Source organism: Ranitomeya imitator, chromosome 2, assembly GCF_032444005.1.
Source record: "Ranitomeya imitator isolate aRanImi1 chromosome 2, aRanImi1.pri, whole genome shotgun sequence".
Classification (NCBI taxonomy): Eukaryota; Metazoa; Chordata; class Amphibia; order Anura; family Dendrobatidae; genus Ranitomeya; species Ranitomeya imitator.
This window is the reverse complement of record NC_091283.1, coordinates 838802602-838830336: the sequence shown is the minus strand read 5'-3', so window position 1 is coordinate 838830336 and position 27735 is coordinate 838802602. Positions and strand designations below refer to the sequence as shown.

At 46.4% G+C, this 27735-nt stretch overlaps 1 protein-coding gene across 1 annotated transcript in view; it reads right to left on the bottom strand.

Moving 5' to 3' along the window:
• The window catches only part of SORCS3 (sortilin related VPS10 domain containing receptor 3), a 770211-nt gene that overhangs the window by 32727 nt on the left and 709749 nt on the right, over nt 1–27735 (bottom strand). The window contains exon 20 of the mRNA XM_069754246.1: nt 12541–12674. Coding sequence (XP_069610347.1) covers nt 12541–12674 — 134 coding nt within the window. The remainder of the gene's footprint in view (nt 1–12540; nt 12675–27735) is intronic.

Sequence of the window (27735 nt, the reverse complement as noted above, 5' to 3'; positions counted from 1 at the left end):
TTTGTTATGTTAGGCCTTCGAAGCCTGTCTGCGGTCACTCCTTCCACTAGACTTCCACTGACCATACACTGCTGCCCATGTACCCCTGGAACCAATTTAAAGTGCCTACAGCCAGCCCAATTTTGTTATGTTAGGCCTTCGAAGACTGTCTGCCGTCACTCCTTCCACTAGACTTCCACTGACCATACACTGCTGCCCATGTACCCCTGGAACCAATTTAAAGTGCCTACAGCCAGCCCAATTTTGTTATGTTAGGCCTTGGAAGCCTGTCTGCGGTCACTCCTTCCACTAGACTTCCACTGACCAGACCACTGCTGCCCATGTACCCCTGGAACCAATTTAAAGTGCCTACAGCCAGCCCAATTTTGTTATGTTAGGCCTTGGAAGCCTGTCTGCGGTCACTCCTTCCACTAGACTTCCACTGACCAGACCACTGCTGCCCGTGTACCCCTGGAACCAATTTAAAATTGCCTACAGCCATGTGTTAATATTTTAGGCCTTCGATGCCTGTCTGTGGTCACTCCTTCCACTAGGCCTCCACTGACCACACCACTGCTGCCCGTGTACCCCTGGAACCAATTTAAAATTGCCTACAGCCATGTGTGATTATTTTAGGCCTTCGATGCCTGTCTGCGGTCACTCCTTCCACTAGGCCTCCACTGACCACACCACTGCTGCCCGTGTAACCCTGGAACCAATTTAAAATTGCCTACAGCCATGTGTTATTATTTTAGGCCTTCGATGCCTGTCTGCGGTCACTCCTTCCACTAGGCCTCCACTGACCACACCACTGCTGCCCGTGTACCCCTGGAACCAATTTAAAATTGCCTACAGCCAGCCCAATTTTTTTATTTTAGGCCTTCGATGCCTGTCTGCGGTCCATTCTTTCAACTACTACTACACTGACCAGGGCACTGCTGCCCAAGTACCCCTGGAACCAATTTAAAATTGCCTACAGCCATGTGTTAATATTTTAGGCCTTCGATGCCTGTCTGTGGTCACTCCTTCCACTAGGCCTCCACTGACCACACCACTGCTGCCCGTGTACCCCTGGAACCAATTTAAAATTGCCTACAGCCATGTGTGATTATTTTAGGCCTTCGATGCCTGTCTGCGGTCACTCCTTCCACTAGGCCTCCACTGACCACACCACTGCTGCCCGTGTAACCCTGGAACCAATTTAAAATTGCCTACAGCCAGCCCAATTTTTTTATTTTAGGCCTTCGATGCCTGTCTGCGGTCCATTCTTTCAACTACTACTACACTGACCAGGGCACTGCTGCCCATGTACCCCTGGAACCAATTTAAAGTGCCTACAGCCAGCCCAATTTTGTTATGTTAGGCCTTCGAAGACTGTCTGCCGTCACTCCTTCCACTAGACTTCCACTGACCATACACTGCTGCCCATGTACCCCTGGAACCAATTTAAAGTGCCTACAGCCAGCCCAATTTTGTTATGTTAGGCCTTGGAAGCCTGTCTGTGGTCACTCCTTCCACTAGACTTCCACTGACCAGACCACTGCTGCCCATGTGCCCCTGGAACCAATTTAAAGTGCCTACAGCCAGCCCAATTTTGTTATGTTAGGCCTTGGAAGCCTGTCTGCGGTCACTCCTTCCACTAGACTTCCACTGACCAGACCACTGCTGCCCGTGTACCCCTGGAACCAATTTAAAATTGCCTACAGCCATGTGTTAATATTTTAGGCCTTCGATGCCTGTCTGTGGTCACTCCTTCCACTAGGCCTCCACTGACCACACCACTGCTGCCCGTGTACCCCTGGAACCAATTTAAAATTGCCTACAGCCATGTGTGATTATTTTAGGCCTTCGATGCCTGTCTGCGGTCACTCCTTCCACTAGGCCTCCACTGACCACACCACTGCTGCCCGTGTAACCCTGGAACCAATTTAAAATTGCCTACAGCCATGTGTTATTATTTTAGGCCTTCGATGCCTGTCTGCGGTCACTCCTTCCACTAGGCCTCCACTGACCACACCACTGCTGCCCGTGTACCCCTGGAACCAATTTAAAATTGCCTACAGCCAGCCCAATTTTTTTATTTTAGGCCTTCGATGCCTGTCTGCGGTCCATTCTTTCAACTACTACTACACTGACCAGGGCACTGCTGCCCAAGTACCCCTGGAACCAATTTAAAATTGCCTACAGCCATGTGTTAATATTTTAGGCCTTCGATGCCTGTCTGTGGTCACTCCTTCCACTAGGCCTCCACTGACCACACCACTGCTGCCCGTGTACCCCTGGAACCAATTTAAAATTGCCTACAGCCATGTGTGATTATTTTAGGCCTTCGATGCCTGTCTGCGGTCACTCCTTCCACTAGGCCTCCACTGACCACACCACTGCTGCCCGTGTAACCCTGGAACCAATTTAAAATTGCCTACAGCCAGCCCAATTTTTTTATTTTAGGCCTTCGATGCCTGTCTGCGGTCCATTCTTTCAACTACTACTACACTGACCAGGGCACTGCTGCCCAAGTACCCCTGGAACCAATTTAAAATTGCCTACAGCCATGTGTTAATATTTTAGGCCTTCGATGCCTGTCTGTGGTCACTCCTTCCACTAGGCCTCCACTGACCACACCACTGCTGCCCGTGTACCCCTGGAACCAATTTAAAATTGCCTACAGCCATGTGTGATTATTTTAGGCCTTCGATGCCTGTCTGCGGTCCCTCCTTCCACTAGGCCTCCACTGACCTGTCTACTGCGGCCCGTGTACCCCTTGAACCAACCTAATAAAATATTTAAAAAATTAATTTGATTATAAAAAATAAGATCGTGTTGAGATCTCAAATGCAGACATTTTAACAATCAAAACAAACACACAACAAATATCTGGAACTGTACTACAAAGGTCCAACAGCTACAATTTCTTTCTCCTGCAAGAAGTTAACTGAAAGTTTTTTGGAGTTGTTAACACAGATATGGCATCCACCGAGTGTTGTCCTGTCGCGTCTCCTTTAAATTATTTCCAATAAGATGTTAAACTATTAATTTAATAAAATCAATAATTAAAAAAATTATTGAGTAAGTCAAAAGCACATTGCAAATAAACATTAATTACAAATCAAGAAGCATGGCGCGTCCGAGGGTGAGTAGATACCGAATAAGAATATAATCACCCTCGGACGCGCAATGCTTATTTACAACAGCCTTCCTTCCTAAGAATCAGCCCTTCCGTGGTGTAGAGAGAGGTTGTTGTTACACTCCAAGGTGTTCCCCAGGTTGCCTTTCCTGAGCTTCGATCTTCCGGCTCTCGTTTAGTAGCTGTTGGAAACTACGCTGCATTAGGCCTACTAATTGTGTATGGGTGAAACAGTGGCGCATCTGCGGTCCCTCCTTCCACTAGGCCTCCACTGACCTGTCTACTGCGGCCCGTGTACCCCTTGAACCAACCTAATAAAATATTTAAAAAATTAATTTGATTATAAAAAATAAGATCGTGTTGAGATCTCAAATGCAGACATTTTAACAATCAAAACAAACACACAACAAATATCTGGAACTGTACTACAAAGGTCCAACAGCTACAATTTCTTTCTCCTGCAAGAAGTTAACTGAAAGTTTTTTGGAGTTGTTAACACAGATATGGCATCCACCGAGTGTTGTCCTGTCGCGTCTCCTTTAAATTATTTCCAATAAGATGTTAAACTATTAATTTAATAAAATCAATAATTAAAAAAATAATTGAGTAAGTCAAAAGCACATTGCAAATAAACATTAATTACAAATCAAGAAGCATGGCGCGTCCGAGGGTGAGTAGATACCGAATAAGAATATAATCACCCTCGGACGCGCAATGCTTATTTACAACAGCCTTCCTTCCTAAGAATCAGCCCTTCCGTGGTGTAGAGAGAGGTTGTTGTTACACTCCAAGGTGTTCCCCAGGTTGCCTTTCCTGAGCTTCGATCTTCCGGCTCTCGTTTAGTAGCTGTTGGAAACTACGCTGCATTAGGCCTACTAATTGTGTATGGGTGAAACAGTGGCGCATCTGCGGTCCCTCCTTCCACTAGGCCTCCACTGACCTGTCTACTGCGGCCCGTGTACCCCTTGAACCAACCTAATAAAATATTTAAAAAATTAATTTGATTATAAAAAATAAGATCGTGTTGAGATCTCAAATGCAGACATTTTAACAATCAAAACAAACACACAACAAATATCTGGAACTGTACTACAAAGGTCCAACAGCTACAATTTCTTTCTCCTGCAAGAAGTTAACTGAAAGTTTTTTGGAGTTGTTAACACAGATATGGCATCCACCGAGTGTTGTCCTGTCGCGTCTCCTTTAAATTATTTCCAATAAGATGTTAAACTATTAATTTAATAAAATCAATAATTAAAAAAATAATTGAGTAAGTCAAAAGCACATTGCAAATAAACATTAATTACAAATCAAGAAGCATGGCGCGTCCGAGGGTGAGTAGATACCGAATAAGAATATAATCACCCTCGGACGCGCAATGCTTATTTACAACAGCCTTCCTTCCTAAGAATCAGCCCTTCCGTGGTGTAGAGAGAGGTTGTTGTTACACTCCAAGGTGTTCCCCAGGTTGCCTTTCCTGAGCTTCGATCTTCATGCTCTCGTTTAGTAGGTGTCGGAAAGTAGGCTGCATTAGGCCTAAAAAATGGGGAATGGGGTGGAGAGAGATGGTGTGTTACACTCCAAGGTGTTCTCCAGGTTTCCTCGCCATTGCTTCGATCTTCCGACTCTCGTTTAGTAGTTGTAGAAAAGTACACAGCATTAGGCCTACAAAATGGGTATGGGGTGGAGAGAGATGGTGTGTTACACTCCAAGGTGTTCCCCAGGTTGCCTTTCCTGAGCTTCTATCTTCAGGCTCTCATTAAATTGTGGTTAAATGGAACAACTGCATTTGGCGTACTAGTTGGTTTGGGGCCTACTATCGGTGTCTGCCACTCCTTGCTGTTCTCCTGGTTTCCTGTCCTGAAATTCCATTTTCAGCCTCTCGTTAAGTAGTTGTTAATGTTAGACTGCATTTGGCCTACTAGTTGGGTTGGGGCCTACTATCGGTGTCTGCCACTCCTTGCTGTTCTCCTCCACTGAACAAAGCTGTGCCGCCTGTTTACTACGGTTGCCAATTTTGAACTGCATTTCGACTACTTACTGATTTGGCCCTACTCTCTGTGTCAGCCTCTCATTCCAGTTGTCCTCCACTGCAATGCCCCCTGGTTATTCCTGTGTTACCAATTTTGAACTGCATTTAGCCCACTTTATTCTTTGGGCCTATATCTGTGTTTCCACTTCATCGTGCCCATTGCCCAGCCAGTGATAGATGAGTCTGCTGGTACATTGACCCATAACGCAACATTCCCCGTGCACGCTACACAACAACATTGTGACCCTGCTGAAAGTCAGGTTGCTCTTCCCGCATACCATACCACCTTACACGGGGACAAAGAGGAAGGTGCAGATGAAAGTGCAGGTTCCTTCATCAGGTGGGGGGAGGAATACTAGTTGGCGACGTCACTGGCACAGGGCCTCTCATAGTACGCAAAAGTGTTGCTGCCGGTGGGAGGCGCCCCCGCCGTGCAAACACACCGCTGTACTTTGAGGGGCCCTGTGCCAGTGCCAATGCCAACGAGTGGGCCCCCCCTGCTTGCTCAGGATCACAGCACTTGCAAAGTTGAAATACTTACCTCTCCCTGCTCCACTGCCGTGACGTGGTCCAGATTTACTGGGCCCACTAATTACTTGAACCAGCCCTACCCCCCACAACTTTAGCCAAATGACCCCCAATTTCAAATGCCTTCCAATTATTTTAAGGTAAATTACGCTTGACAAGCTTCATTAAGAAGAATGGATGGTTTTGACATTAAAATGGGCACTCTAGGTGTTTTCCTGGCCCCCACTCACTGCCGACTATGCTGCCCCATTGACTTGCATTGGGTTTCGTGTTTCGGTCGATCCCGACTTTACGTCATAATCGGCCGATTTCACTCGACCCGACTTTGGACATAGTCGGGTTTCGCAAAACCCGGCTCGACTCTAAAAAGGTCAAGGTCGCTCAACTCTAATAATAACAAGCTGGACAGAAAAAACAGAAAACAAACTAGAAGCACTTATCTAGCAGAGCAGCAGGCCCAATGAAAGATGCAGTAGCTCAGATCCAACACTGGAACATTGACAAGGAGCAAGGAAGACAGACTCAGGTGGAGCTAAATAGCAAGGCAGCCAACGAGCTCACCAAAACACCTGAGGGAGGAAGCCCAGAGACTGCAATACCACTTGTGACCACAGAAGTGAACTCAGCCACAGAATTCACAACAGTACCCCCCCCTTGAGGAGGGGTCACCGAACCCTCACCAGAACCCCCAGGCCGACCAGGATGAGCCACATGAAAGGCACGAACAAGATCTGGGGCATGGACATCAGAGGCAAAAACCCAGGAATTATCTTCCTGAGCATAACCCTTCCATTTGACCAGATACTGGAGTTTCCGTCTAGAGACACGAGAATCCAAAATCTTCTCCACAATATACTCCAATTCCCCCTCCACCAAAACAGGGGCAGGAGGCTCCACAGATGGAACCATAGGTGCCACGTATCTCCTCAACAACGACCTATGGAATACATTATGTATGGAAAAGGAGTCTGGGAGGGTCAGACGAAAAGACACCGGATTGAGAATCTCAGAAATCCTATACGGACCAATAAAACGAGGTTTAAATTTAGGAGAGGAAACCTTCATAGGTATATGACGAGAAGATAACCAAACCAGATCCCCAACACGAAGTCGGGGTCCCACACGGCGTCTGCGATTAGCGAAAAGCTGAGCCTTCTCCTGGGACAAGGTCAAATTGTCCACTACCTGAGTCCAGATCTGCTGCAACCTGTCCACCACATAATCCACACCAGGACAGTCCGAAGACTCAACCTGTCCTGAAGAGAAACGAGGATGGAACCCAGAATTGCAGAAAAATGGAGAGACCAAGGTAGCCGAGCTGGCCCGATTATTAAGGGCGAACTCAGCCAACGGCAAAAATGACACCCAATCATCCTGGTCAGCGGAAACAAAACATCTCAGATATGTTTCCAAGGTCTGATTGGTTCGTTCGGTCTGGCCATTAGTCTGAGGATGGAAGGCCGAGGAAAAAGATAGGTCAATGCCCATCCTACCACAAAAGGCTCGCCAGAACCTTGAGACAAACTGGGAACCTCTGTCAGAAACAATATTCTCAGGAATGCCATGTAAACGAACCACATGCTGGAAGAACAAAGGCACCAAATCAGAGGAGGAAGGCAATTTAACCAAGGGCACCAGATGGACCATTTTAGAAAAGCGATCACAGACCACCCAAATGACAGACATCTTTTGAGAAACGGGAAGGTCAGAAATGAAATCCATCGAAATATGTGTCCAAGGCCTCTTCGGGACCGGCAAGGGCAAAAGCAACCCACTGGCACGTGAACAGCAGGGCTTAGCCCTAGCACAAATTCCACAGGACTGCACAAAAGCACGCACATCCCGCGACAGAGATGGCCACCAGAAGGATCTAGCAACCAACTCCCTAGTACCAAAGATTCCTGGATGACCGGCCAGCACCGAACAATGAAGTTCAGAGATAACTTTACTAGTCCACCTATCAGGGACGAACAGTTTCTCGGCCGGACAACGATCAGGTTTATTAGCCTGAAATTTCTGCAACACTCTCCGCAAATCAGGGGAGATGGCAGACACAATGACTCCTTCCTTGAGGATACTCGCCGGCTCAGATAACCCCGGAGAGTCGGGCACAAAACTCCTAGACAGAGCATCCGCCTTCACATTTTTAGAGCCCGGAAGGTATGAAATCACAAAATCAAAACGAGCAAAAAATAACGACCAACGGGCCTGTCTAGGATTCAAGCGCTTGGCAGACTCAAGATAAGTAAGGTTCTTATGATCAGTCAAAACCACCACGCGATGCTTAGCACCCTCAAGCCAATGACGCCACTCCTCGAATGCCCACTTCATGGCCAGCAACTCTCGGTTGCCCACATCATAATTACGCTCAGCAGCAGAAAATTTCCTGGAAAAGAAAGCACATGGTTTGAACACTGAGCAACCAGAACCTCTCTGTGACAAAACCGCCCCTGCACCAATCTCAGAAGCATCAACCTCGACCTGGAACGGAAGAGAAACATCAGGTTGACACAACACAGGGGCAGAAGAAAAACGACGCTTCAACTCCTGAAAAGCTTCCACGGCAGCAGAAGACCAATTAACCAAATCAGCACCCTTCTTGGTCAAATCGGTCAATGGTCTGGCAATGCTAGAAAAATTACAGATGAAGCGACGATAAAAATTAGCAAAGCCCAGGAATTTCTGCAAACTTTTTAGAGATGTCGGCTGAGTCCAATCCTGAATGGCCTGAACCTTAACCGGATCCATCTCGATAGTAGAAGGGGAAAAGATGAACCCCAAAAATGAAACTTTCTGCACACCGAAGAGACACTTTGATCCCTTCACGAACAAGGAATTAGCACGCAGTACCTGGAAAACCATTCTGACTTGCTTTACATGAGACTCCCAATCATCTGAGAAGATCAAAATGTCATCCAAGTAAACAATCAAGAATTTATCCAGATACTCACGAAAAATGTCATGCATAAAAGACTGAAAAACAGATGGAGCATTGGCAAGTCCGAACGGCATCACCAGATACTCAAAATGACCCTCGGGCGTATTAAATGCCGTTTTCCATTCATCTCCCTGCCTGATTCTCACCAGATTATACGCACCACGAAGATCAATCTTAGTAAACCAACTAGCCCCCTTAATCCGAGCAAACAAGTCAGAAATCAATGGCAAGGGATACTGAAACTTAACAGTGATCTTATTAAGAAGGCGGTAATCAATACACGGTCTTAGCGAACCATCCTTCTTGGCTACAAAAAAGAACCCTGCTCCCAATGGTGACGACGATGGGCGAATATGTCCCTTCTCCAGGGACTCCTTCACATAACTGCGCATAGCGGTGTGTTCAGGTACGGACAAATTAAATAAACGACCCTTAGGGAATTTACTACCAGGAATCAAATCGATAGCACAATCACAATTCCTATGCGGAGGAAGGGCATCAGACTTGGACTCTTCAAATACATCCTGAAAGTCCGACAAGAACTCTGGGATGTCAGAAGGAATGGATGACGAAATAGACAAAAATGGAACATCACCATGTACTCCCTGACAACCCCAGCTGGTTACCGACATAGAGTTCCAATCCAATACTGGATTATGGGTTTGTAGCCATGGCAACCCCAACACGACCACATCATGCAAATTATGCAGTACCAAAAAGCGAATAACTTCCTGATGTGCAGGAGCCATGCACATGGTCAGCTGGGCCCAGTACTGAGGCTTATTCTTGGCCAGAGGTGTAGCATCAATTCCTCTCAACGGAATAGGACACCGCAAAGGCTCCAAGAAAAATCCACAACGTTTAGCATAATCCAAATCCATCAGATTCAGGGCAGCGCCTGAATCCACAAACGCCATGACAGAATATGATGACAAAGAGCACATTAAGGTAATGGACAAAAGGAATTTGGACTGTACAGTACCAATAACGGCAGAGCTATCGAACCGCCTAGTGCGTTTAGGACAATTAGAAATAGCATGAGTAGAATCACCACAATAGAAACACAGTCTGTTCAGACGTCTGTGTTCGTGCCGTTCTACTTTAGTCATAGTCCTGTTGCACTGCATAGGCTCAGGCTTACTCTCAGACAATACCGCCAGATGGTGCACAGATTTACGCTCGCGCAAGCGACGACCGATCTGAATGGCCAAGGACATAGACTCATTCAAACCAGCAGGCATAGGAAATCCCACCATTACATCCTTAAGAGCTTCAGAGAGACCCTTTCTGAACAAAGCCGCTAGTGCAGATTCATTCCACAGAGTGAGTACTGACCATTTTCTAAATTTCTGACAATATACTTCTACATCATCCTGACCCTGGCATAAAGCCAGCAGATTTTTCTCAGCTTGATCCACTGAATTAGGCTCATCGTAAAGCAATCCCAGCGCCTGGAAAAATGCATCAATATTACTCAATGCAGAATCTCCTGGTGCAAGAGAAAACGCCCAGTCCTGTGGGTCGCCGCGCAAAAAAGAAATAATAATCAAAACCTGTTGAATAGGATTACCAGAAGAATGAGGTTTCAAGGCCAAAAATAGCTTACAATTATTTCTGAAGCTCAGGAACTTAGTTCTGTCACCAAAAAACAAATCAGGAATCGGAATTCTTGGTTCTAGCATCGATTTCTGATCAATAGTATCTTGAATCTTTTGTACATTTACAACGAGATTATCCATTGAGGAGCACAGACCCTGAATATCCATGTCCACAGCTGTGTCCTGAAGCACTCTAATGTCTAGGGGAAAAAAAAGACTGAAGACAGAGCTAAGAAAAAAAAATGATGTCAGGATTTCTTTTTTCCCTCTATTGGAAATCATTGAATTGGCTCCTTGTACTGTTATGGCTGGCAATCAGGCAACACAGCGTGCAGTAATCAGCGCACATACAGAGATCTGGCAAAAACCCAAAACAATAGGACGAGCTCTGAGACGTGGAATCTCTGTAGACTGCAGTACCTGAACTGTCCTCACACAACTGGAAGCAGCAGTGGATTGCGCCTATCAACTACCTATGCAACTCGGCACTGCCTGAGGAGCTGACTAGCCTGAAGATAGAAATACAAGCCTGACTTACCTCAGAGAAATACCCCAAAGGAATAGGCAGCCCCCACATATAATGACTGTTAGCAAGATGAAAAGACAAACGTAGGAATGAAATAGATTCAGCAAAGTGAGGCCCGATATTCTAGACAGAGCGAGGATAGCAAAGAGAACTATGCAGTCTACAAAAAACCCTAAAACGAAAACCACGCAAAGGGGCAAAAAAGACCCACCGTGCCGAACTAACAGCACGGCGGTGCACCCCTTTGCTTCTCAGAGCTTCCAGCAAAAGATAATAACAAGCTGGACAGAAAAAACAGAAAACAAACTAGAAGCACTTATCTAGCAGAGCAGCAGGCCCAAGGAAAGATGCAGTAGCTCAGATCCAACACTGGAACATTGACAAGGAGCAAGGAAGACAGACTCAGGTGGAGCTAAATAGCAAGGCAGCCAACGAGCTCACCAAAACACCTGAGGGAGGAAGCCCAGAGACTGCAATACCACTTGTGACCACAGAAGTGAACTCAGCCACAGAATTCACAACAGCCAGGGCTGAGAAATCAAGTTTCAAAGCCACATGCAAATTTTCCTGTAAGTATATTGGGGGGGGGGGGTGTCAATCCGCTCTACATGGTACATGGCCACGCCCCCACATTGCATCGCCTTTCTAATTTGCATGTGGGTTCAGAGCTTGATTTCTCAGCGCTGGTACATCGGATTAATACAAGACTGGTGTTATTTTTCTTGTTATATTAGGACCCATACAGTTCTGCTGCTGGTTACAGGCTTAACAAGATCACTTTGAAATTGTGAAGAAAAGATCAAGGTTCACTTTAAATTCTATAATGTGCATGAATAAAATTGGTTGTCTCACTACACACACACACAGCAGACCCATGCAAATTTTTGAATTTTATGTCAATATTTAGCTTTTTCGATAATTTCATATTCAGACTGAAACTATTGGCACCACTGGCTAATTTTGATGAGGGAGTTATGGCTGGTGGTCATTCAAAAATGAATAGATATGTTATTGGCTCAAACTCACCAAAACTGGAGCGTTCTGTTGAGGCTCATAGATGGTCGCGGTTCGATGTTTGTATACCCTCCGGGGGCATATGAAGGGTTGCTTTCATCAGCACATCCTTTAAGTGATGCTCAGGCCCTTTAAGGAATACCTATACCTTACATAACTAAGAAACCCCTCTATAGTTTTCGATACATTGTTGCCTATGTTTTTGTGTTCCACTAAACACCCCTAATGAACCGGATAAACAATTTGCAAACCCATTAGACTGGTTTTACCCTCCCGTCACTCCTGAATCTTCTCCCAGGACATCAATGTCATTATAAAATAAGCCATTAAACCAAGAGACAGTCCTCCCTATACGTCTCACAGTGACTGACGAAAAGTCTTCCCATAACCATAAAAAAGATGGATTCCATCTCTAATTTAAATGAAAGATCGCCTCTTTAATCAAGGCAAGGATAAAAAGAAAACCCTCGAATAATTTATGACTTTACAAATGAGGCGGGTGATAGGATTTATAAGGTGGATAACCTATGTTGTAGATCATGCGACAGACTCGTTAAAAGCGAGCAGGCGTGCTTCATTAATCCTCGGGCCTGTCTTAAAAGCTACATCGAGCCGTTACGTTCTTGTCTCGAATACTGAATCACATCTCCATGTCTTCCCATCCCTCCCGCACGTCGAGCGGAGTCACCATGTTAAATCAAACATGTCTGAAGCTTACTGAGCCCACGATTCCAACATTAGCACAATTCTACTCGTTGGTGGTGATGCCCATACAAGACGGATAAGACTTGTCCATCGTACCTTGGTATTGTTCCCAATCCACCAAAAGTAAGTGAGAGTCCCGGGATGAGACGGCCAAACCACAGCACTGATGTTAACTTCTTTGTTTCGGATGGCAACGAAGGGCACTCTCAGGTGGACGTGCTCAATGGGACCTGAGAATGGACACAGAAAGGACCTTTAGAGGCAATTATAATCTTGCATGATTGCAGCATTTCAACCAGATCTAATTTGATAGATAATGTCATAAATGGACAGTCTTCAAATCAATTTAAATAAACATTTAGCAATTTTACACCTGAAAAATCACTACAAAGTGCTAGGCAATGAGTGCCTGTCTTCTATCTAACCTGCTGTCTACTGCCTATTGTCAAGTGTCATCCTTCTCTAAAAGTAGAGACTCCAAGATGGATTACAGGAAGTGGAGGCATGTCCGTGTCACTCTACAGGAAGTGGAGGCATGTCTGTGTCACTCTACAGGAAGTGGAGGCATGTCTGTGTCAATCTACAGGAAGTGGAGGCATGTCTGTGTCAATCTACAGGAAGTGGGGGCATGTCTGTGTCTTATTGCAGGAAGTGGGGGCATGTACTTGTCGCTCTACAGGAAGTGAGAGCATGTCCGTGTCACTCTACAGGAAGTGGAGGCATGTCTGTGTCACTCTACAGGAAGTGGAGGCATGTCTGTGTCTTTCTACAGGAAGTGGGGGCATGTCTGTGTCACTCTAAAGGAAGTGGAGAAGTGGGGGCATGTCTGTGTCACTCTAAAGGAAGTGGAGGCATGTCTGTGTCTCATTGCAGGAAGTGGGGGCATGTATTTGTCTCTCTACAGGAAGTGGGAACATGTCTGTGTTTCTCTACAGGATGTGGAAGTGTGTCTGTGTCTTTCTACTGGATGTGGGGGGGTGTCTGTGTTTCTCTACAGGATGTGGGAGCGTGTCTCTTTCTCTACAGGATGTGAGGGCATGTCTGTGTCTCTTGTTGTCAATTCTGTGGTCAAGCTCCCTCCTGTGGTCGTGAGTGGTACTTCGGCTGGTTTTGTCTATGAGCTTCCGCTGGTGGATGTGAGTGGGGCTGCGGCTTCTGAGTTTCCTTCCTCAGGTGACGAGGTTAAGTCGTTAGGTGCTGCTCTATTTAACTCCACCTAGTTCTTTGTTCCTGGCCTCCAGTCAATGTTCCAGTATTGGTCTAGCTCTCTCCTAGATCGTTCTTGTGGCCTGTCTGCCCTGCATAAGCTAAGTTTTGCTTGTGTTACTTTTGTTTGCTATATTTTCTGTCCAGCTTGCTATATTGGTTTTTCTTGCTTGCTGGAAGCTCTGAGACGCAGAGGGAGCACCTCCGTACCGTTAGTCGGTGCGGAGGGTCTTTTTACCCCTCTGCGTGGTTGTTTGTAGGTTTTTGTGCTGACCGCAAAGCTATCTTTCCTATCCTCGGTCTATTCAGTAAGTCGGGCCTCACTTTGCTAAATCTATTTCATCTCTGTGTTTGTATTTTCATCTTAACTCACAGTCATTATATGTGGGGGGCTGCCTTTTCCTTTGGGGAATTTCTCTGAGGCAAGGTAGGCTTATTTTTCTATCTTCAGGGCTGGTTAGTTTCTCGGGCTGTGCCGAGTTGCATAGGGAGCGTTAGGCGCAATCCACGGCTACCTCTAGTGTGGTATGATAGGATTAGGGATTGCGGTCAGCAGAGTTCCCACGTCTCAGAGCTCGTCCTATGTTAGTAACTATCAGGTCACTTTGTGTGCTCTTAACCACTAGGTCCATTGTGGTTCTGAATCACCTGTTCATAACAGTACTGGAGGCCCAAAGTACTAATGCTTCTCAATAGAGGGAAAAGAGAAGTTCTGAGACCATTTTTTTTTCTTTGCACTGTGTTTTGTCTTTCTTTTCCCCTTTACATCAGGGTGGTTCAGAACACAGGTGTAGACATGGACATTCAAGGTCTGTCCTCTTTGATGGATAATCTCGCTATAAGTGTTCAGAACATTCAAGATTTAGTGGTTCAGAATCCTATGTTAGAACCTAAAATTCCTATTCCTGAGTTATTTTCTGGAGATAGAGCTAAGTTTCTGAATTTCAAAAATAATTGTAAACTATTTCTGGCTTTGAAACCCCGCTCCTCTGGTGACCCAGTTCAACAAGTAAAGACCATTATTTCTTTATTACGTGGCGACCCTCAAGACTGGGCATTTTCCCTTGCGCCAGGAGATCCTGCATTATGTGATATTGATGCGTTTTTTCTGGCGCTCGGGTTGCTTTATGATGAACCTAATTCAGTGGATCAGGCAGAGAAAATCTTGCTGGCTCTGTGTCAGGGTCAGGATGAGGTAGAGATATTGTCAGAAATTTAAGAAGTGGTCTGTGCTCACTCAATGGAATGAATGTGCTCTGGCAGCAATTTTCAGAAAGGGTCTCTCTGAAGCCCTTAAGGATGTCATGGTGGGATTTCCTATGCCTGCTGGTCTGAATGAGTCTATGTCTTTGGCCATTCAGATCGATCGACGCTTACGTGAGCGTAAAACTGTGCACCATTTGGCGGTATTATCTGAGCATAAACCTGAGCCTATGCAATGCAATAGGACTTTGACCAGAGCTGAACGGCAAGAACACAGACGACGGAATGGGCTGTGTTTTTACTGTGGTGATTCCACTCATGCTATCTCCGATTGTCCTAAGCGCACTAAGCGGTTCGCTAGCTCTGCCACCATTGGTACGGTACAGTCGAAATTTCTTTTGTCCATTACTTTGATTTGCTCTTTGCCATCCTACTCTGTCATGGCATTTGTGGATTCAGGCGCTGCCCTGAATTTGATGGACTTGGAGTATGCTAGGCGCAGTGGGTTTTTCTTGAAGCCCTTGCAGTATCCTATTCCATTGAGAGGAATTGATGCTACGCCTTTGGCCAAGAATAAGCCTCAGTACTGGACCCAGCTGACCATGTGCATGGCTCCTGCGCATCAAGAGGATATTCGCTTTTTGGTGTTGCATAATCTGCATGATGTGGTCGTGTTGGGGTTGCCATGGCTACAAGTCCATAACCCAGTATTGGATTGGAAATCAATGTCTGTGTCCAGCTGGGGTTTTTAGGGGGTACATGGTGATGTTCCATTTCTGTCTATTTCATCATCCACCCCTTCTGAGGTCCCAGAGTTCTTGTCGGATTACCGGGATGTATTTGATGAGCCCAAGTCCAGTGCCCTACCTCCGCATAGGGATTGTGATTGCGCTATCGATTTGATTCCTGGTAGTAAGTTTCCTAAAGGTCGACTGTTTAATTTGTCTGTGCCTGAGCACGCCGCTATGCGGAGTTACATAAAGGAATCCTTGGAGAAGGGTCATATTCGCCCGTCGTCATCGCCATTGGGAGCAGTGTTCTTTTTTGTGGCCAAGAAGGATGGTTCGCTGAGACCTTGTATTGATTACCACCTTCTAAATAAAATCACGGTCAAATTTCAGTACCCCTTGCCGCTGCTGTCTGATTTGTTTGCTCGGATTAAGGGGGCTAGTTGGTTCACCAAGATAGATCTTCGTGGTGCGTATAATCTTGTGCGCATTAAACAGGGCGATGAATGGAAAACAGCATTTAATACTCCCGAGAGCCATTTTGAGTACCTGGTTATGCCATTCGGGCTTTCTAATGCTCCATCAGTGTTTCAGTCCTTTATGCATGACATCTTCCGAGAGTACCTGGATAAATTCCTGATTGTATACTTGGATGATATTTTGGTCTTCTCGGATGATTGGGAGTCTCACGTGAGGCAGGTCAGAATGGTGTTCCAGGTCCTGCGTGCGAATTCTTTGTTTGTGAAGGGGTCAAAGTGTCTCTTTGGTGTTCAGAAGGTTTCATTTTTGGGTTTCATTTTTTCCCCTTCTAGTATCGAGATGGACCCTGTTAAAGTTCAGGCCATTTATGATTGGACTCAGCCGACATCTCTGAAGAGTCTGCAAAAGTTCCTGGGCTTTGCTAATTTTTATCGTCGCTTCATCAATAATTTTTCTAGTGTTGCTAAACCGTTGACTGATTTGACCAAGAAGGGTGCTGATGTGGTCAATTGGTCTTCCGCTGCTGTGGAAGCTTTTCAAGAGTTGAAGCGTCTTTTTTCTTCTGCCCCTGTGTTGTGTCAACCAGATGTTTCGCTCCCGTTCCAGGTCAAGGTTGATGCTTCTGAGATTGGAGCAGGGGCTGTTTTGTCGCAAAGAAGTTCTGATGGCTCGGTGATGAAACCATGCGCCTTCTTTTCCAGGAAGTTTTCGCCTGCTGAGCGTAATTATGATGTTGGCAATCGAGAGTTGCTGGCCATGAAGTGGGCATTCGAGGAGTGGCGTCATTGGCTTGAAGGAGCTAAGCATCGCGTGGTGGTCTTGACTGATCATAAGAACTTGACTTATCTCGAGTCTGCCAAACGGTTGAATCCTAGACAGGCTCGTTGGTCGCTGTTTTTCTCCCGTTTTGACTTTGTGGTTTCGTACCTTCCGGGCTCTAAAAATGTGAAGGCGGATGCCCTGTCTAGGAGTTTTGTGCCCGACTCTCCGGGTTTGTCTGAACCGGCGGCTGTTCTCAAGGAGGGGGTAATTTTGTCTGCCATCTCCCCTGATTTGCGGCGGGTGCTGCAAAAATTTCAGGCTAATAGACCTGACCGTTGCCCAGCGGAGAAACTGTTTGTCCCTGATAAATGGACGAGTAGAGTTATCTCTGAGGTTCATGGTTCGGTGTTGGCTGGTCATCCTGGAATCTTGGTACCAGAGATTTGGTGGCTAGATCCTTTTGGTGGCCGTCTCTGTCGCGGGATGTGCGTTCATTTGTGCAGTCCTGTGGGATTTGTGCTCGGGCTAAGCCCTGCTGTTCTCGTGCCAGTGGGTTGCTTTTGCCCTTGCCAGTCCCGAAGAGGCCCTGGACACATATCTCTATGGATTTTATTTCGGATCTCCCCGTCTCTCAAAAAATGTCGGTCATTTGGGTTGTTTGTGATCGCTTCTCGAAGATGGTCCATTTGGTACCCTTGTCTAAATTGCCTTCCTCCTCTGATTTGGTACCATTGTTCTTCCAGCATGTGGTTCGTTTACATGGCATTCCGGAGAACATCGTTTCTGACAGAGGTTCCCAGTTTGTTTCGAGGTTTTGGCGAGCCTTTTGTGCTAGGATGGGCATTGATTTGTCTTTTTCCTCGGCTTTCCATCCTCAGACAAATGGCCAGACTGAACGAACCAATCAGACCTTGGAAACATATCTGAGATGTTTTGTTTCTGCCGGTCAGGATGATTGGGTGTCTTTTTTGCCTTTGGCTGAGTTCGCCCTTAATAATCGGGCCAGCTCGGCTACTTTGGTTTTGCCGTTTTTCTGCAATTCTGGTTTCCATCCTCGTTTCTCTTCAGGGCAGGTTGAGTCTTCTGACTGTCCTGGTGTGGATACTGTGGTGGATAGGTTGCAGTAGATTTGGACTCATGTGGTGGACAATTTGACATTGTCTCAGGAGAAGGCTCAACGTTTCGCTAACCGCAGGCGCTGTGTGGGTCCCCGACTTCGTGTTGGGGATTTGGTTTGGTTGTCATCTCGTTATATTCCTGTTGTGAATTCTGTGGCCAAGCTCCCTCCTGTGGTCGAGAGTGGTACTTCGGCTGGTTCTGTCTATGAGCTTCCTTTGGTGGATGAGAGTGGTACTGCGGCTTCTGAGTTTCCTTCCTCAGGTGATGAGGTTAAGTCGTTAGGTGCTGCTCTATTTAACTCCACCTGGTGCATTGATCCTGGCCTCCAGTCAATGTTCTAGTATTGGTCTTGCTTCCTCCTGGATCATTCTTGTGGCCTGCCTTTCCTGCATAGCTAAGTTTTGCTTGTGTTATTTTTGTTTGCTATTTTTTCTGTCCAGCTTGCTATATTGGTTTTTCTTGCTTGCTGGAAGCTCTGAGACGCAGAGGGAGCACCTCCGTACCGTTAGTCGGTGCGGAGGGTCTTTTTGCCCCTCTGCGTGGTTGTTTGTAGGTTTTTGTGTTGACCGCAAAGCTATCTTTCCTATCCTCGGTCTATTCAGTAAGTCGGGCCTCACTTTGCTAAATCTATTTCATCTCTGTGTTTGTATTTTCATCTTACTCACAGTCATTATATGTGGGGGGCTGCCTTTTCCTTTGGGGAATTTCTCTGAGGCAAGGTAGGCTTATTTTTCTATCTTCAGGGCTAGTTAGTTTCTCAGGCTGTGCCGAGTTGCATAGGGAGTGTTAGGCGCAATCCACGGCTACCTCTAGTGTGGTGTGATAGGATTAGGGATTGCGGTCAGCAGAGTTCCCACGTCTCAGAGCTCGTCCTTTGTTTTTGACAATTGTCAGGTCACTTTGTGTGCTCTGAACTTCAATGTCCATTGTGGTTCTGAATTACCTGTTCATAACAGTACTGGAGGCCCAAAGTAATAATGCTTCTCAATAGAGGGAAAAGAGAAGTTCTGAGACCATTTTTTTTTCTTTGCACTGTGTTCTGTCTTTCTTTTCCCCTTTACATCAGGGTGGTTCAGAACACAGGTGTGGACATGGACATTCAAGGTCTGTTCTCGTTGATGGATAATCTCGCTATAAATGTACAGAATATTCAAGATTTAGTGGTTCAGAATCCTACGTTAGAACCTAAAATTCCTATTCCTGAGTTATTTTCTGGAGATAGAGCTAAGTTTTTGAATTTTAAAAATAATTGTAAACTATTTCTGGCTTTGAAACCCCGCTCCTCTGGTGACCCAGTTCAACAAGTTAAGATCATTATTTCTTTATTACGTGGCGACCCTCAAGACTGGGCATTTTCCCTTGCGCCAGGAGATCCTGCATTATGTAATATTGATGCGTTTTTTCTGGCGCTCGGATTGCTGTACGACGAACCTAATTCAGTGGATCAGGCAGAGAAAAATTTGCTGGCTCTGTGTCAGGGTCAGGATGAGATAGAGATTTATTGTCAGAAGTTTAGAAAGTGGTCCGTGCTCACTCAATGGAATGAATGTGCGCTGGCAGCTATTTTCAGAAAGGGTCTCTCTGAAGCCCTTAAGGATGTCATGGTGGGATTTCCTATGCCTGCTGGTCTGAATGAGTCTATGTCTTTGGCCATTCAGATCGGTCGACGCTTGCGCGAGCGTAAATCTGTGCACCATTTGGCGGTATTATCTGAGCATAAACCTGAGCCTATGCAGTGCGATAGGACTTTGACCAGAGCTGAAAGGCAAGAACACAGACGTCAGAATGGGCTGTGTTTCTACTGTGGTGATTCCACTCATGCTATCTCCGATTGTCCTAAGCGCACTAAGCGGTTCGCTAGGTCTGCCACCATTGGTACGGTACAGTCGAAATTTCTTTTGTCCGTTACTTTGATCTGCTCTTTGTCTTCCTATTCTGTCATGGCATTTGTGGATTCAGGCGCTGCCCTGAATTTGATGGACTTGGAGTTTGCTAGGCGCTGTGGGTTTGTCTTGGAGCCCTTGCAGTGTCCTATTCCATTGAGAGGAATTGATGCTACGCCTTTGGCCAAGAATAAGCCTCAGTATTGGACCCAGCTGACCATGTGCATGGCTCCTGCGCACCAGGAGGATATTCGCTTTCTGGTGTTGCATAATCTGCATGATGTGGTCGTGTTGGGGTTGCCATGGCTACAAGTCCATAACCCAGTATTGGATTGGAAATCAATGTCTGTGTCCATCTGGGGTTGTCAGGGGGTACATGGTGATGTTCCATTTCTGTCTATCTCATCATCCACCCCTTCTGAGGTTCCAGAGTTCTTGTCTGATTACCGGGATGTATTCGATGAGCCCAAGTCCAATGCCCTACCTCCGCATAGGGATTGTGATTGTGCTATCGATTTGATTCCTAGTAGTAAGTTTCCTAAGGGTCGACTGTTTAATTTATCTGTACCTGAGCACGCCGCTATGCGGAGTTACGTGAAGGAGTCTTTGGAGAAGGGTCATATTCGCCCGTCATCGTCGCCATTGGGAGCGGGGTTCTTTTTTGTGGCCAAGAAGGATGGTTCGCTGAGACCTTGTATTGATTACCGCCTTCTAAATAAAATCACGGTCAAATTTCAGTACCCCTTGCCGCTGCTGTCTGATTTGTTTGCTCGGATTAAGGGGGCTAGTTGGTTCACCAAGATAGATCTTCGTGGTGCGTATAATCTTGTGCGTATTAAACGGGGCGATGAATGGAACACAGCATTTAATACGCCCGAAGGCCATTTTGAGTACCTGGTTTTGCCATTCGGACTTTCTAATGCTCCATCAGTGTTTCAGTCCTTTATGCATGACATTTTCCGAGAGTACCTGGATAAATTCCTGATTGTATACGTGGATGATATTTTGGTCTTCTCGGATGATTGGGAGTCTCATGTGAAGCAGGTCAGAATGGTGTTCCAGGTCCTGCGTGCTAATTCTTTGTTTGTGAAGGGGTCAAAGTGTCTCTTTGGTGTTCAGATTTTATTTTTGGGGTTCATTTTTTCTCCTTCTACTATCGAGATGGACCCTGTTAAAGTTCAGGCCATTTATGATTGGACTCAGCCAACATCTCTGAAGAGTCTGCAGAAGTTCCTGGGCTTTGCTAATTTTTATCGTCGCTTCATCGCTAATTTTTCTAGCATTGCTAAACCGTTCACTGATTTAACCAAGAAGGGTGCTGATGTGGTCAATTGGTCTTCTTCTGCTGTGGAAGCTTTTCAGGAGTTGAGGCATCGTTTTTCTTCGGCCCCTGTGTTGTGCCAACCAGATGTTTCGCTTCCGTTCCAGGTCGAGGTTGATGCTTCCGAAATTGGAGCAGGGGCTGTTTTGTCGCAGAGAAGTTCTGATTGCCCGGTGATGAAACCATGCGCCTTCTTTTCCAGGAAATTTTCGCCTGCTGAGCGAAATTATGATGTTGGCAATCGAGAGTTGCTAGCCATGAAGTGGGCATTCGAGGAGTGGCGTCATTGGCTTGAAGGAGCTAAGCATCGCGTGGTGGTCTTGACCGATCACAAAAACTTGACTTATCTCGAGTCTGCCAAACGGTTGAATCCTAGACAGGCTCGTTGGTCGCAGTTTTTCTCCCGTTTTGACTTTGTGGTTTCGTACCTTCCGGGCTCTAAAAATGTGAAGGCGGATGCCCTGTCTAGGAGTTTTGTGCCCGATTCTCCGGGTTTGCCTGAGCCGGCGGGTGTTCTCAAAGAGGGGGTAATTTTGTCTGCCATCTCCCCTGATTTGCGGCGGGTGCTGCAAAAGTTTCAGGCTAATAGACCTGACCGTTGCCCAGCGGAGAAACTGTTTGTCCCTGATAGGTGGACGAATAAAGTTATCTCTGAGGTTCATTGTTCGGTGTTGGCTGGTCATCCTGGAATCTTTGGTACCAGAGATTTGGTGGCTAGATCCTTTTGGTGGCCGTCTCTGTCGCGGGATGTGCGTTCTTTTGTGCAGTCCTGTGGGATTTGTGCTCGGGCTAAGCCCTGCTGTTCTCGTGCCAGTGGGTTGCTTTTGCCCTTGCCGGTCCCGAAGAGGCCTTGGACACATATCTCTATGGATTTTATTTCGGATCTCCCCGTCTCTCAAAGAATGTCGGTCATTTGGGTGGTTTGTGATCGCTTCTCTAAGATGGTCCATTTGGTGCCCTTGTCTAAATTGCCTTCCTCCTCTGATTTGGTGCCGTTGTTTTTCCAGCATGTGGTTCGTTTACATGGCATTCCAGAGAACATCGTTTCTGACAGAGGTTCCCAGTTTGTTTCGAGGTTTTGGCGAGCTTTTTGTGCTAGGATGGGCATTTATTTGTCTTTTTCCTCGGCTTTCCATCCTCAGACAAATGGCCAGACTGAACGAACCAATCAGACCTTGGAAACATATCTGGGATGTTTTGTTTCTGCTGATCAGGATGATTGGGTGTCCTTTTTGCCTTTGGCTGAGTTCGCCCTTAATAATCGGGCCAGCTCGGCTACTTTGGTTTCGCCGTTTTTCTGCAATTCTGGGTTCCACCCCCGTTTTTCTTCAGGGCAGGTTGAGTCTTCGGACTGTCCTGGTGTGGATACTGTGGTGGATAGGTTGCAGCAGATTTGGACTCATGTAGTGGACAATCTGACTTTGTCCCAGGAGAAGGCTCAACGTTTCGCTAACCGCAGGCGCTGTGTCGGTCCCGGACTTCGTGTTGGGGATTTGGTTTGGTTGTCATCTCGTTATATTCCTATGAAGGTTTCCTCTCCTAAATTTAAGCCTCGTTTCATTGGTCCATATAGGATTTCTGAGGTTCTTAATCCTGTGTCTTTTCGTTTGACTCTTCCAGCTTCTTCTTCCATTCATAACGTGTTCCATAGGTCATTGTTGCGGAGATACGTGGCACCTGTGGTTCCATCTATTGATCCTCCTGCTCCGGTTTTGGTTGAAGGGGAATTGGAGTATATAGTGGAGAAGATTTTGGATTCTCGTGTTTCGAGACGGAAACTCCAGTATCTGGTTAAGTGGAAGGGTTATGGTCAGGAAGATAATTCCTGGGTCTTTGCCTCTGATGTCCATGCTGCCGATCTGGTTCGTGCCTTTCATGTGGCTCATCCTGGTCGGCCTGGGGGCTCTGGTGAGGGTTCGGTGAACCCTCCTCAAGGAGGGGGTACTGTTGTGAATTCTGTGGCCAAGCTCCCTCCTGTGGTCGAGAGTCGTACTTCGGCTGGTTCTGTTTATGAGCTTCCTTTGGTGGATGAGAGTGGTACTGCGGCTTCTGAGTTTCCTTCCTCAGGTGATGAGGTTAAGTCGTTAGGTGCTGCTCTATTTAACTCCACCTGGTGCTTTGATCCTGGCCTCCAGTCAATGTTCTAGTATTGGTCTTGCTTCCTCCTGGATCGTTCCTGTGGCCTGCCTTTCCTGCATAGCTAAGTTTTGCTTGTGTTATTTTTGTTTGCTATTTTTTCTGTCCAGCTTGCTATATTGGTTTTTCTTGCTTGCTGGAAGCTCTGAGACGCAGAGGGAGCACCTCCGTACCGTTAGTCGGTGCGGAGGGTCTTTTTGCCCCTCTGCGTGGTTGTTTGTAGGTTTTTGTGTTGACCGCAAAGCTATCTTTCCTATCCTCGGTCTATTCAGTAAGTCGGGCCTCACTTTGCTAAATCTATTTCATCTCTGTGTTTGTATTTTCATCTTACTCACAGTCATTATATGTGGGGGGCTGCCTTTTCCTTTGGGGAATTTCTCTGAGGCAAGGTAGGCTTATTTTTCTATCTTCAGGGCTAGTTAGTTTCTCAGGCTGTGCCGAGTTGCATAGGGAGCGTTAGGCGCAATCCACGGCTACCTCTAGTGTGGTGTGATAGGATTAGGGATTGCGGTCAGCAGAGTTCCCACGTCTCAGAGCTCGTCCTTTGTTTTTGGCAATTGTCAGGTCACTTTGTGTGCTCTGAACTTCAATGTCCATTGTGGTTCTGAATTACCTGTTCATAACATATTCCTATGAAAGTTTCCTCTCCTAAGTTTAAGCCTCGTTTCATTGGTCCGTATAGGATTTCTGAGGTTCTTAATCCTGTGTCTTTTCGTTTGACCCTTCCAGCTTCTTTTTCCATCCATAACGTATTCCATAGGTCATTGTTGCGGAGATACGTGGCATCTGTGGTTCCATCCGTTGATTCTCCTGCCCCGGTTTTGGTTGAGGGGGAGTTGGAGTATATAGTGGAGAAGATTTTGGATTCCCGTATTTTGAGACGGAAACTTCAGTACCTGGTTAAGTGGAAGGGTTATGGTCAGGAAGATAATTCCTGGGTCTTTGCCTCTGATGTTCATGCTGCTGATCTGGTTCGTGCCTTTCATTTGGCCCATCCTGGTCGGCCTGGGGGCTCTGGTGAGGGTTCGGTGACCCCTCCTCAAGAGGGGGTACTGTTGTGAATTCTGTGGTCAAGCTCCCTCCTGTGGTCATGAGTGGTACTTCGGCTGGTTCTGTCTATGAGCTTCCGCTGGTGGATGTGAGTGGGGCTGCGGCTTCTGAGTTTCCTTCCTCAGGTGATGAGGTTAAGTCGTTAGGTGCTGCTCTATTTAACTCCACCTAGTTCTTTGTTCCTGGCCTCCAGTCAATGTTCCAGTATTGGTCTGACTCTCTCCTGGATCGTTCTTGTGGCCTGTCTGCCCTGCATAAGCTAAGTTCTGCTTGTGTTACTTTTGTTTGCTATATTTTCTGTCCAGCTTGCTATATTGGTTTTTCTTGCTTGCTGGAAGCTCTGAGACGCAGAGGGAGCACCTCCGTACCGTTAGTCGGTGCGGAGGGTCTTTTTACCCCTCTGCGTGGTTGTTTGTAGGTTTTTGTGCTGACCGCAAAGCTATCTTTCCTATCCTCGGTCTATTCAGTAAGTCGGGCCTCACTTTGCTAAATCTATTTCATCTCTGTGTTTGTATTTTCATCTTAACTCACAGTCATTCTATGTGGGGGGCTGCCTTTTCCTTTGGGGAATTTCTCTGAGGCAAGGTAGGCTTATTTTTCTATCTTCAGGGCTGGTTAGTTTCTCGGGCTGTGCCGAGTTGCATAGGGAGCGTTAGGCGCAATCCACGGCTACCTCTAGTGTGGTATGATAGGATTAGGGATTGCGGTCAGCAGAGTTCCCACGTCTCAGAGCTCGTCATATGTTAGTAACTATCAGGTCACTTTGTGTGCTCTTAACCACTAGGTCCATTGTGGTTCTGAATCACCTGTTCATAACAGTCTCTCTACAGGATGTGAGGGCATGTCTGTATCCCTCTACAGGATGTGAGGGCATGTCTGTATCCCTCTACAGGATGTGGGAGTGTGTCACTTTCTCTACAGAATGCGAGGACGTGTCTGTGCCTCTCTACAGGATGTGAGGGCATGTCTGTGTCCCTCTACAGGATGTGGGGGCGTGTCTATATCCCTCTACAGGATGTGGGGGCGTGTCTGTGTCCCTCTACAGGATGTGGGGGCATGTATGTGTCCCTCTGCAGGATGTGAGGGCATGTCTGTATCCCTCTACAGGATGTGGGGGCGTGTCTGTGTCCCTCTACAGGATGTGGGGGCATGTATGTGTCCCTCTACAGGATCTGGGAGCATGTCTGTTTCTCTAAAGGATGTGGGGGCATGTCTGTGTCGGTCTACAAGATGTAAGGGCGTGTCCATGTCCCTTTACAGGATGAGGGGATGAGTCTGTGTCCCTGTACAGGATGTGGGGGGGTATCTGTGTTCCTATACAGGATGTGAGGGCATGTCTATGTCCCTTTACAGGATGTGGGGGGTTTGTCTGTGTCCCTCTTCAGGATAAGAGGGCGTGTCTTTGTCCCTCTACAAGATGTGAGGGCGTCTCTGTGTTTCTCTACAGGCATTGGGGAAATGTATGTGTCTATCTACAGGAAGTGGAAGCATGCCTGTGTCTTTACATGAAGTTGGGGCAAGTCTGTGTATCTCTACAGGACGTAGGTGCTGTGAAGAATATATATATATATATATATATATATATATATATATAAACCTCCCTTCAGTGTGCAGCCCTATGAGAATCCTGCATCAAAAAGTTGTGACAGATCTCACACCTTGAGCCAGCTAAGCTCAGAACAAAAGGCTTGCTTGCCATGTGGATACCATACTGTCTAACTTCTTTGTTCTGACAGCTATGATTTCATAAGACGAAGATGGACTTATCGTACGTCCTGGCTACACTCCGGTTACATTTTCGAGATCTCTGGAATGGGCTGAACAGCTTCCAGGGTCTCGATCCATTCTAGCACCACAAGGTAGGGAGTTACGTAGAATGGCTAGTAGGAACCAGATAGCAAAGCTGTGTTTAGTCTCAATGCATAGCAGGGGCTCGGCTGGATTCAATGGTGACAAAACCTCCTCCTTAGGATTGTCCATTAAGGAGTTATGATCCATCTTAAGTTTTGGAAATTGTAGCTGCTAGAGGCAAGGGAAGAGGCTTTAGGTTCGGCACAGAGGGCAGGAGTGGAGTGACCCAAAGGGGATAAAGGCTAGTGTAAGGCCATGTGGTCTCTCTCTCTGTTATGCATGTGGTTGACTTCTAAAGGTGGGTCACATCGAGTAGCATGCTATGACGGACATAGGAACCAGTGGGCAGCACATGCTGCCTGCGGCCCAGCCTACCATTGTATATCTATAGCCATTGTGTATATAGTGTATTGTCAAGTGTGCCCTTAAGGCAATTACATAGATCTTTTAACCTTGGGATGCTCTTATCTAAATCCACACGTCCGTTACACGGCTTATCTTTCCATGCTACCGGGGTTGGTTTCTGGCCTGATACACTCCCGTAAATGGACCAGGCTTAGATCTAATGAGGAACTGGTGGCAGGACTGCCCGGCTGGCTAGATGCTGTTTCACTGGTGCTAGTGAAAGGGGCCTCTCAGCCTGTTAGGGTTGTGAGCGAGTGTGGTGCCACGTCAGTGACTGCGTGGGTCACATACTATCACTCTCTGTGCCACCCAGGGCCTGTGTGCATAGGGGATGTCTGTGTAAAACTGCATCAAGCTGATCTTGTGTGTCCTCAGGGGGTGCAGAACGTCAAGTTGGGGAAAGTGAGGAGACTGCATTACATGATCTGTCTGACGTAATAGTGACGTCAAGCGGGGTGGTAAGGTGCGGGTTCATTACAAGTGGTGACAGCGATGGGATTGTACGTGATCTCTCTGGTGCCATCCTCCACTGGTGCTTGGTTTTGTTTCTCTACAGGAAGTAGGGGAGAATCTTTTTCTCTTCCATTAAATTGGAGAGGGTTTCTTCCTCTTGAGGATACTGAAGCATTAGAGTAACAATACAATCTAAAAGGACAAACATAGGACCTATGGCAATGGGGTATATTAATTATATTCCCACATTTTGCTTTTTTTGTCATTTTCTGTAAGACACAACTCATGACATTTTATGTTTTGCAGTGATGCATTTTACTTGCAGTTCTGCACTTTAACCACATGGCGTGCTGTTGAGCCTAAGACTATCTACGTGTAACAAACAGCATAATGCTCTTTAAACCAAACGCATCATGAAAATCTCTCAAGTGCCGCTTGTTGGTTGAAATATTTAGTGCAGTCAATTACTTTTTGACTCTGCAGAACATAAATGTCACATTGTATTACCATACTGGGTGAAAAGGCAGACAGACTGGTGGAACATTTGTATTCCTGTTATCATTCAGTATACAGAGCTGCATTCTCCTGCCTGATTCTTAACATACTGGATCATGCACAGAGTCAAATAGTGGATGCCTATTGTGCAGATGCATAGTAACCATGCTATATGCCCTTATTGTAACTCCATTTCCCA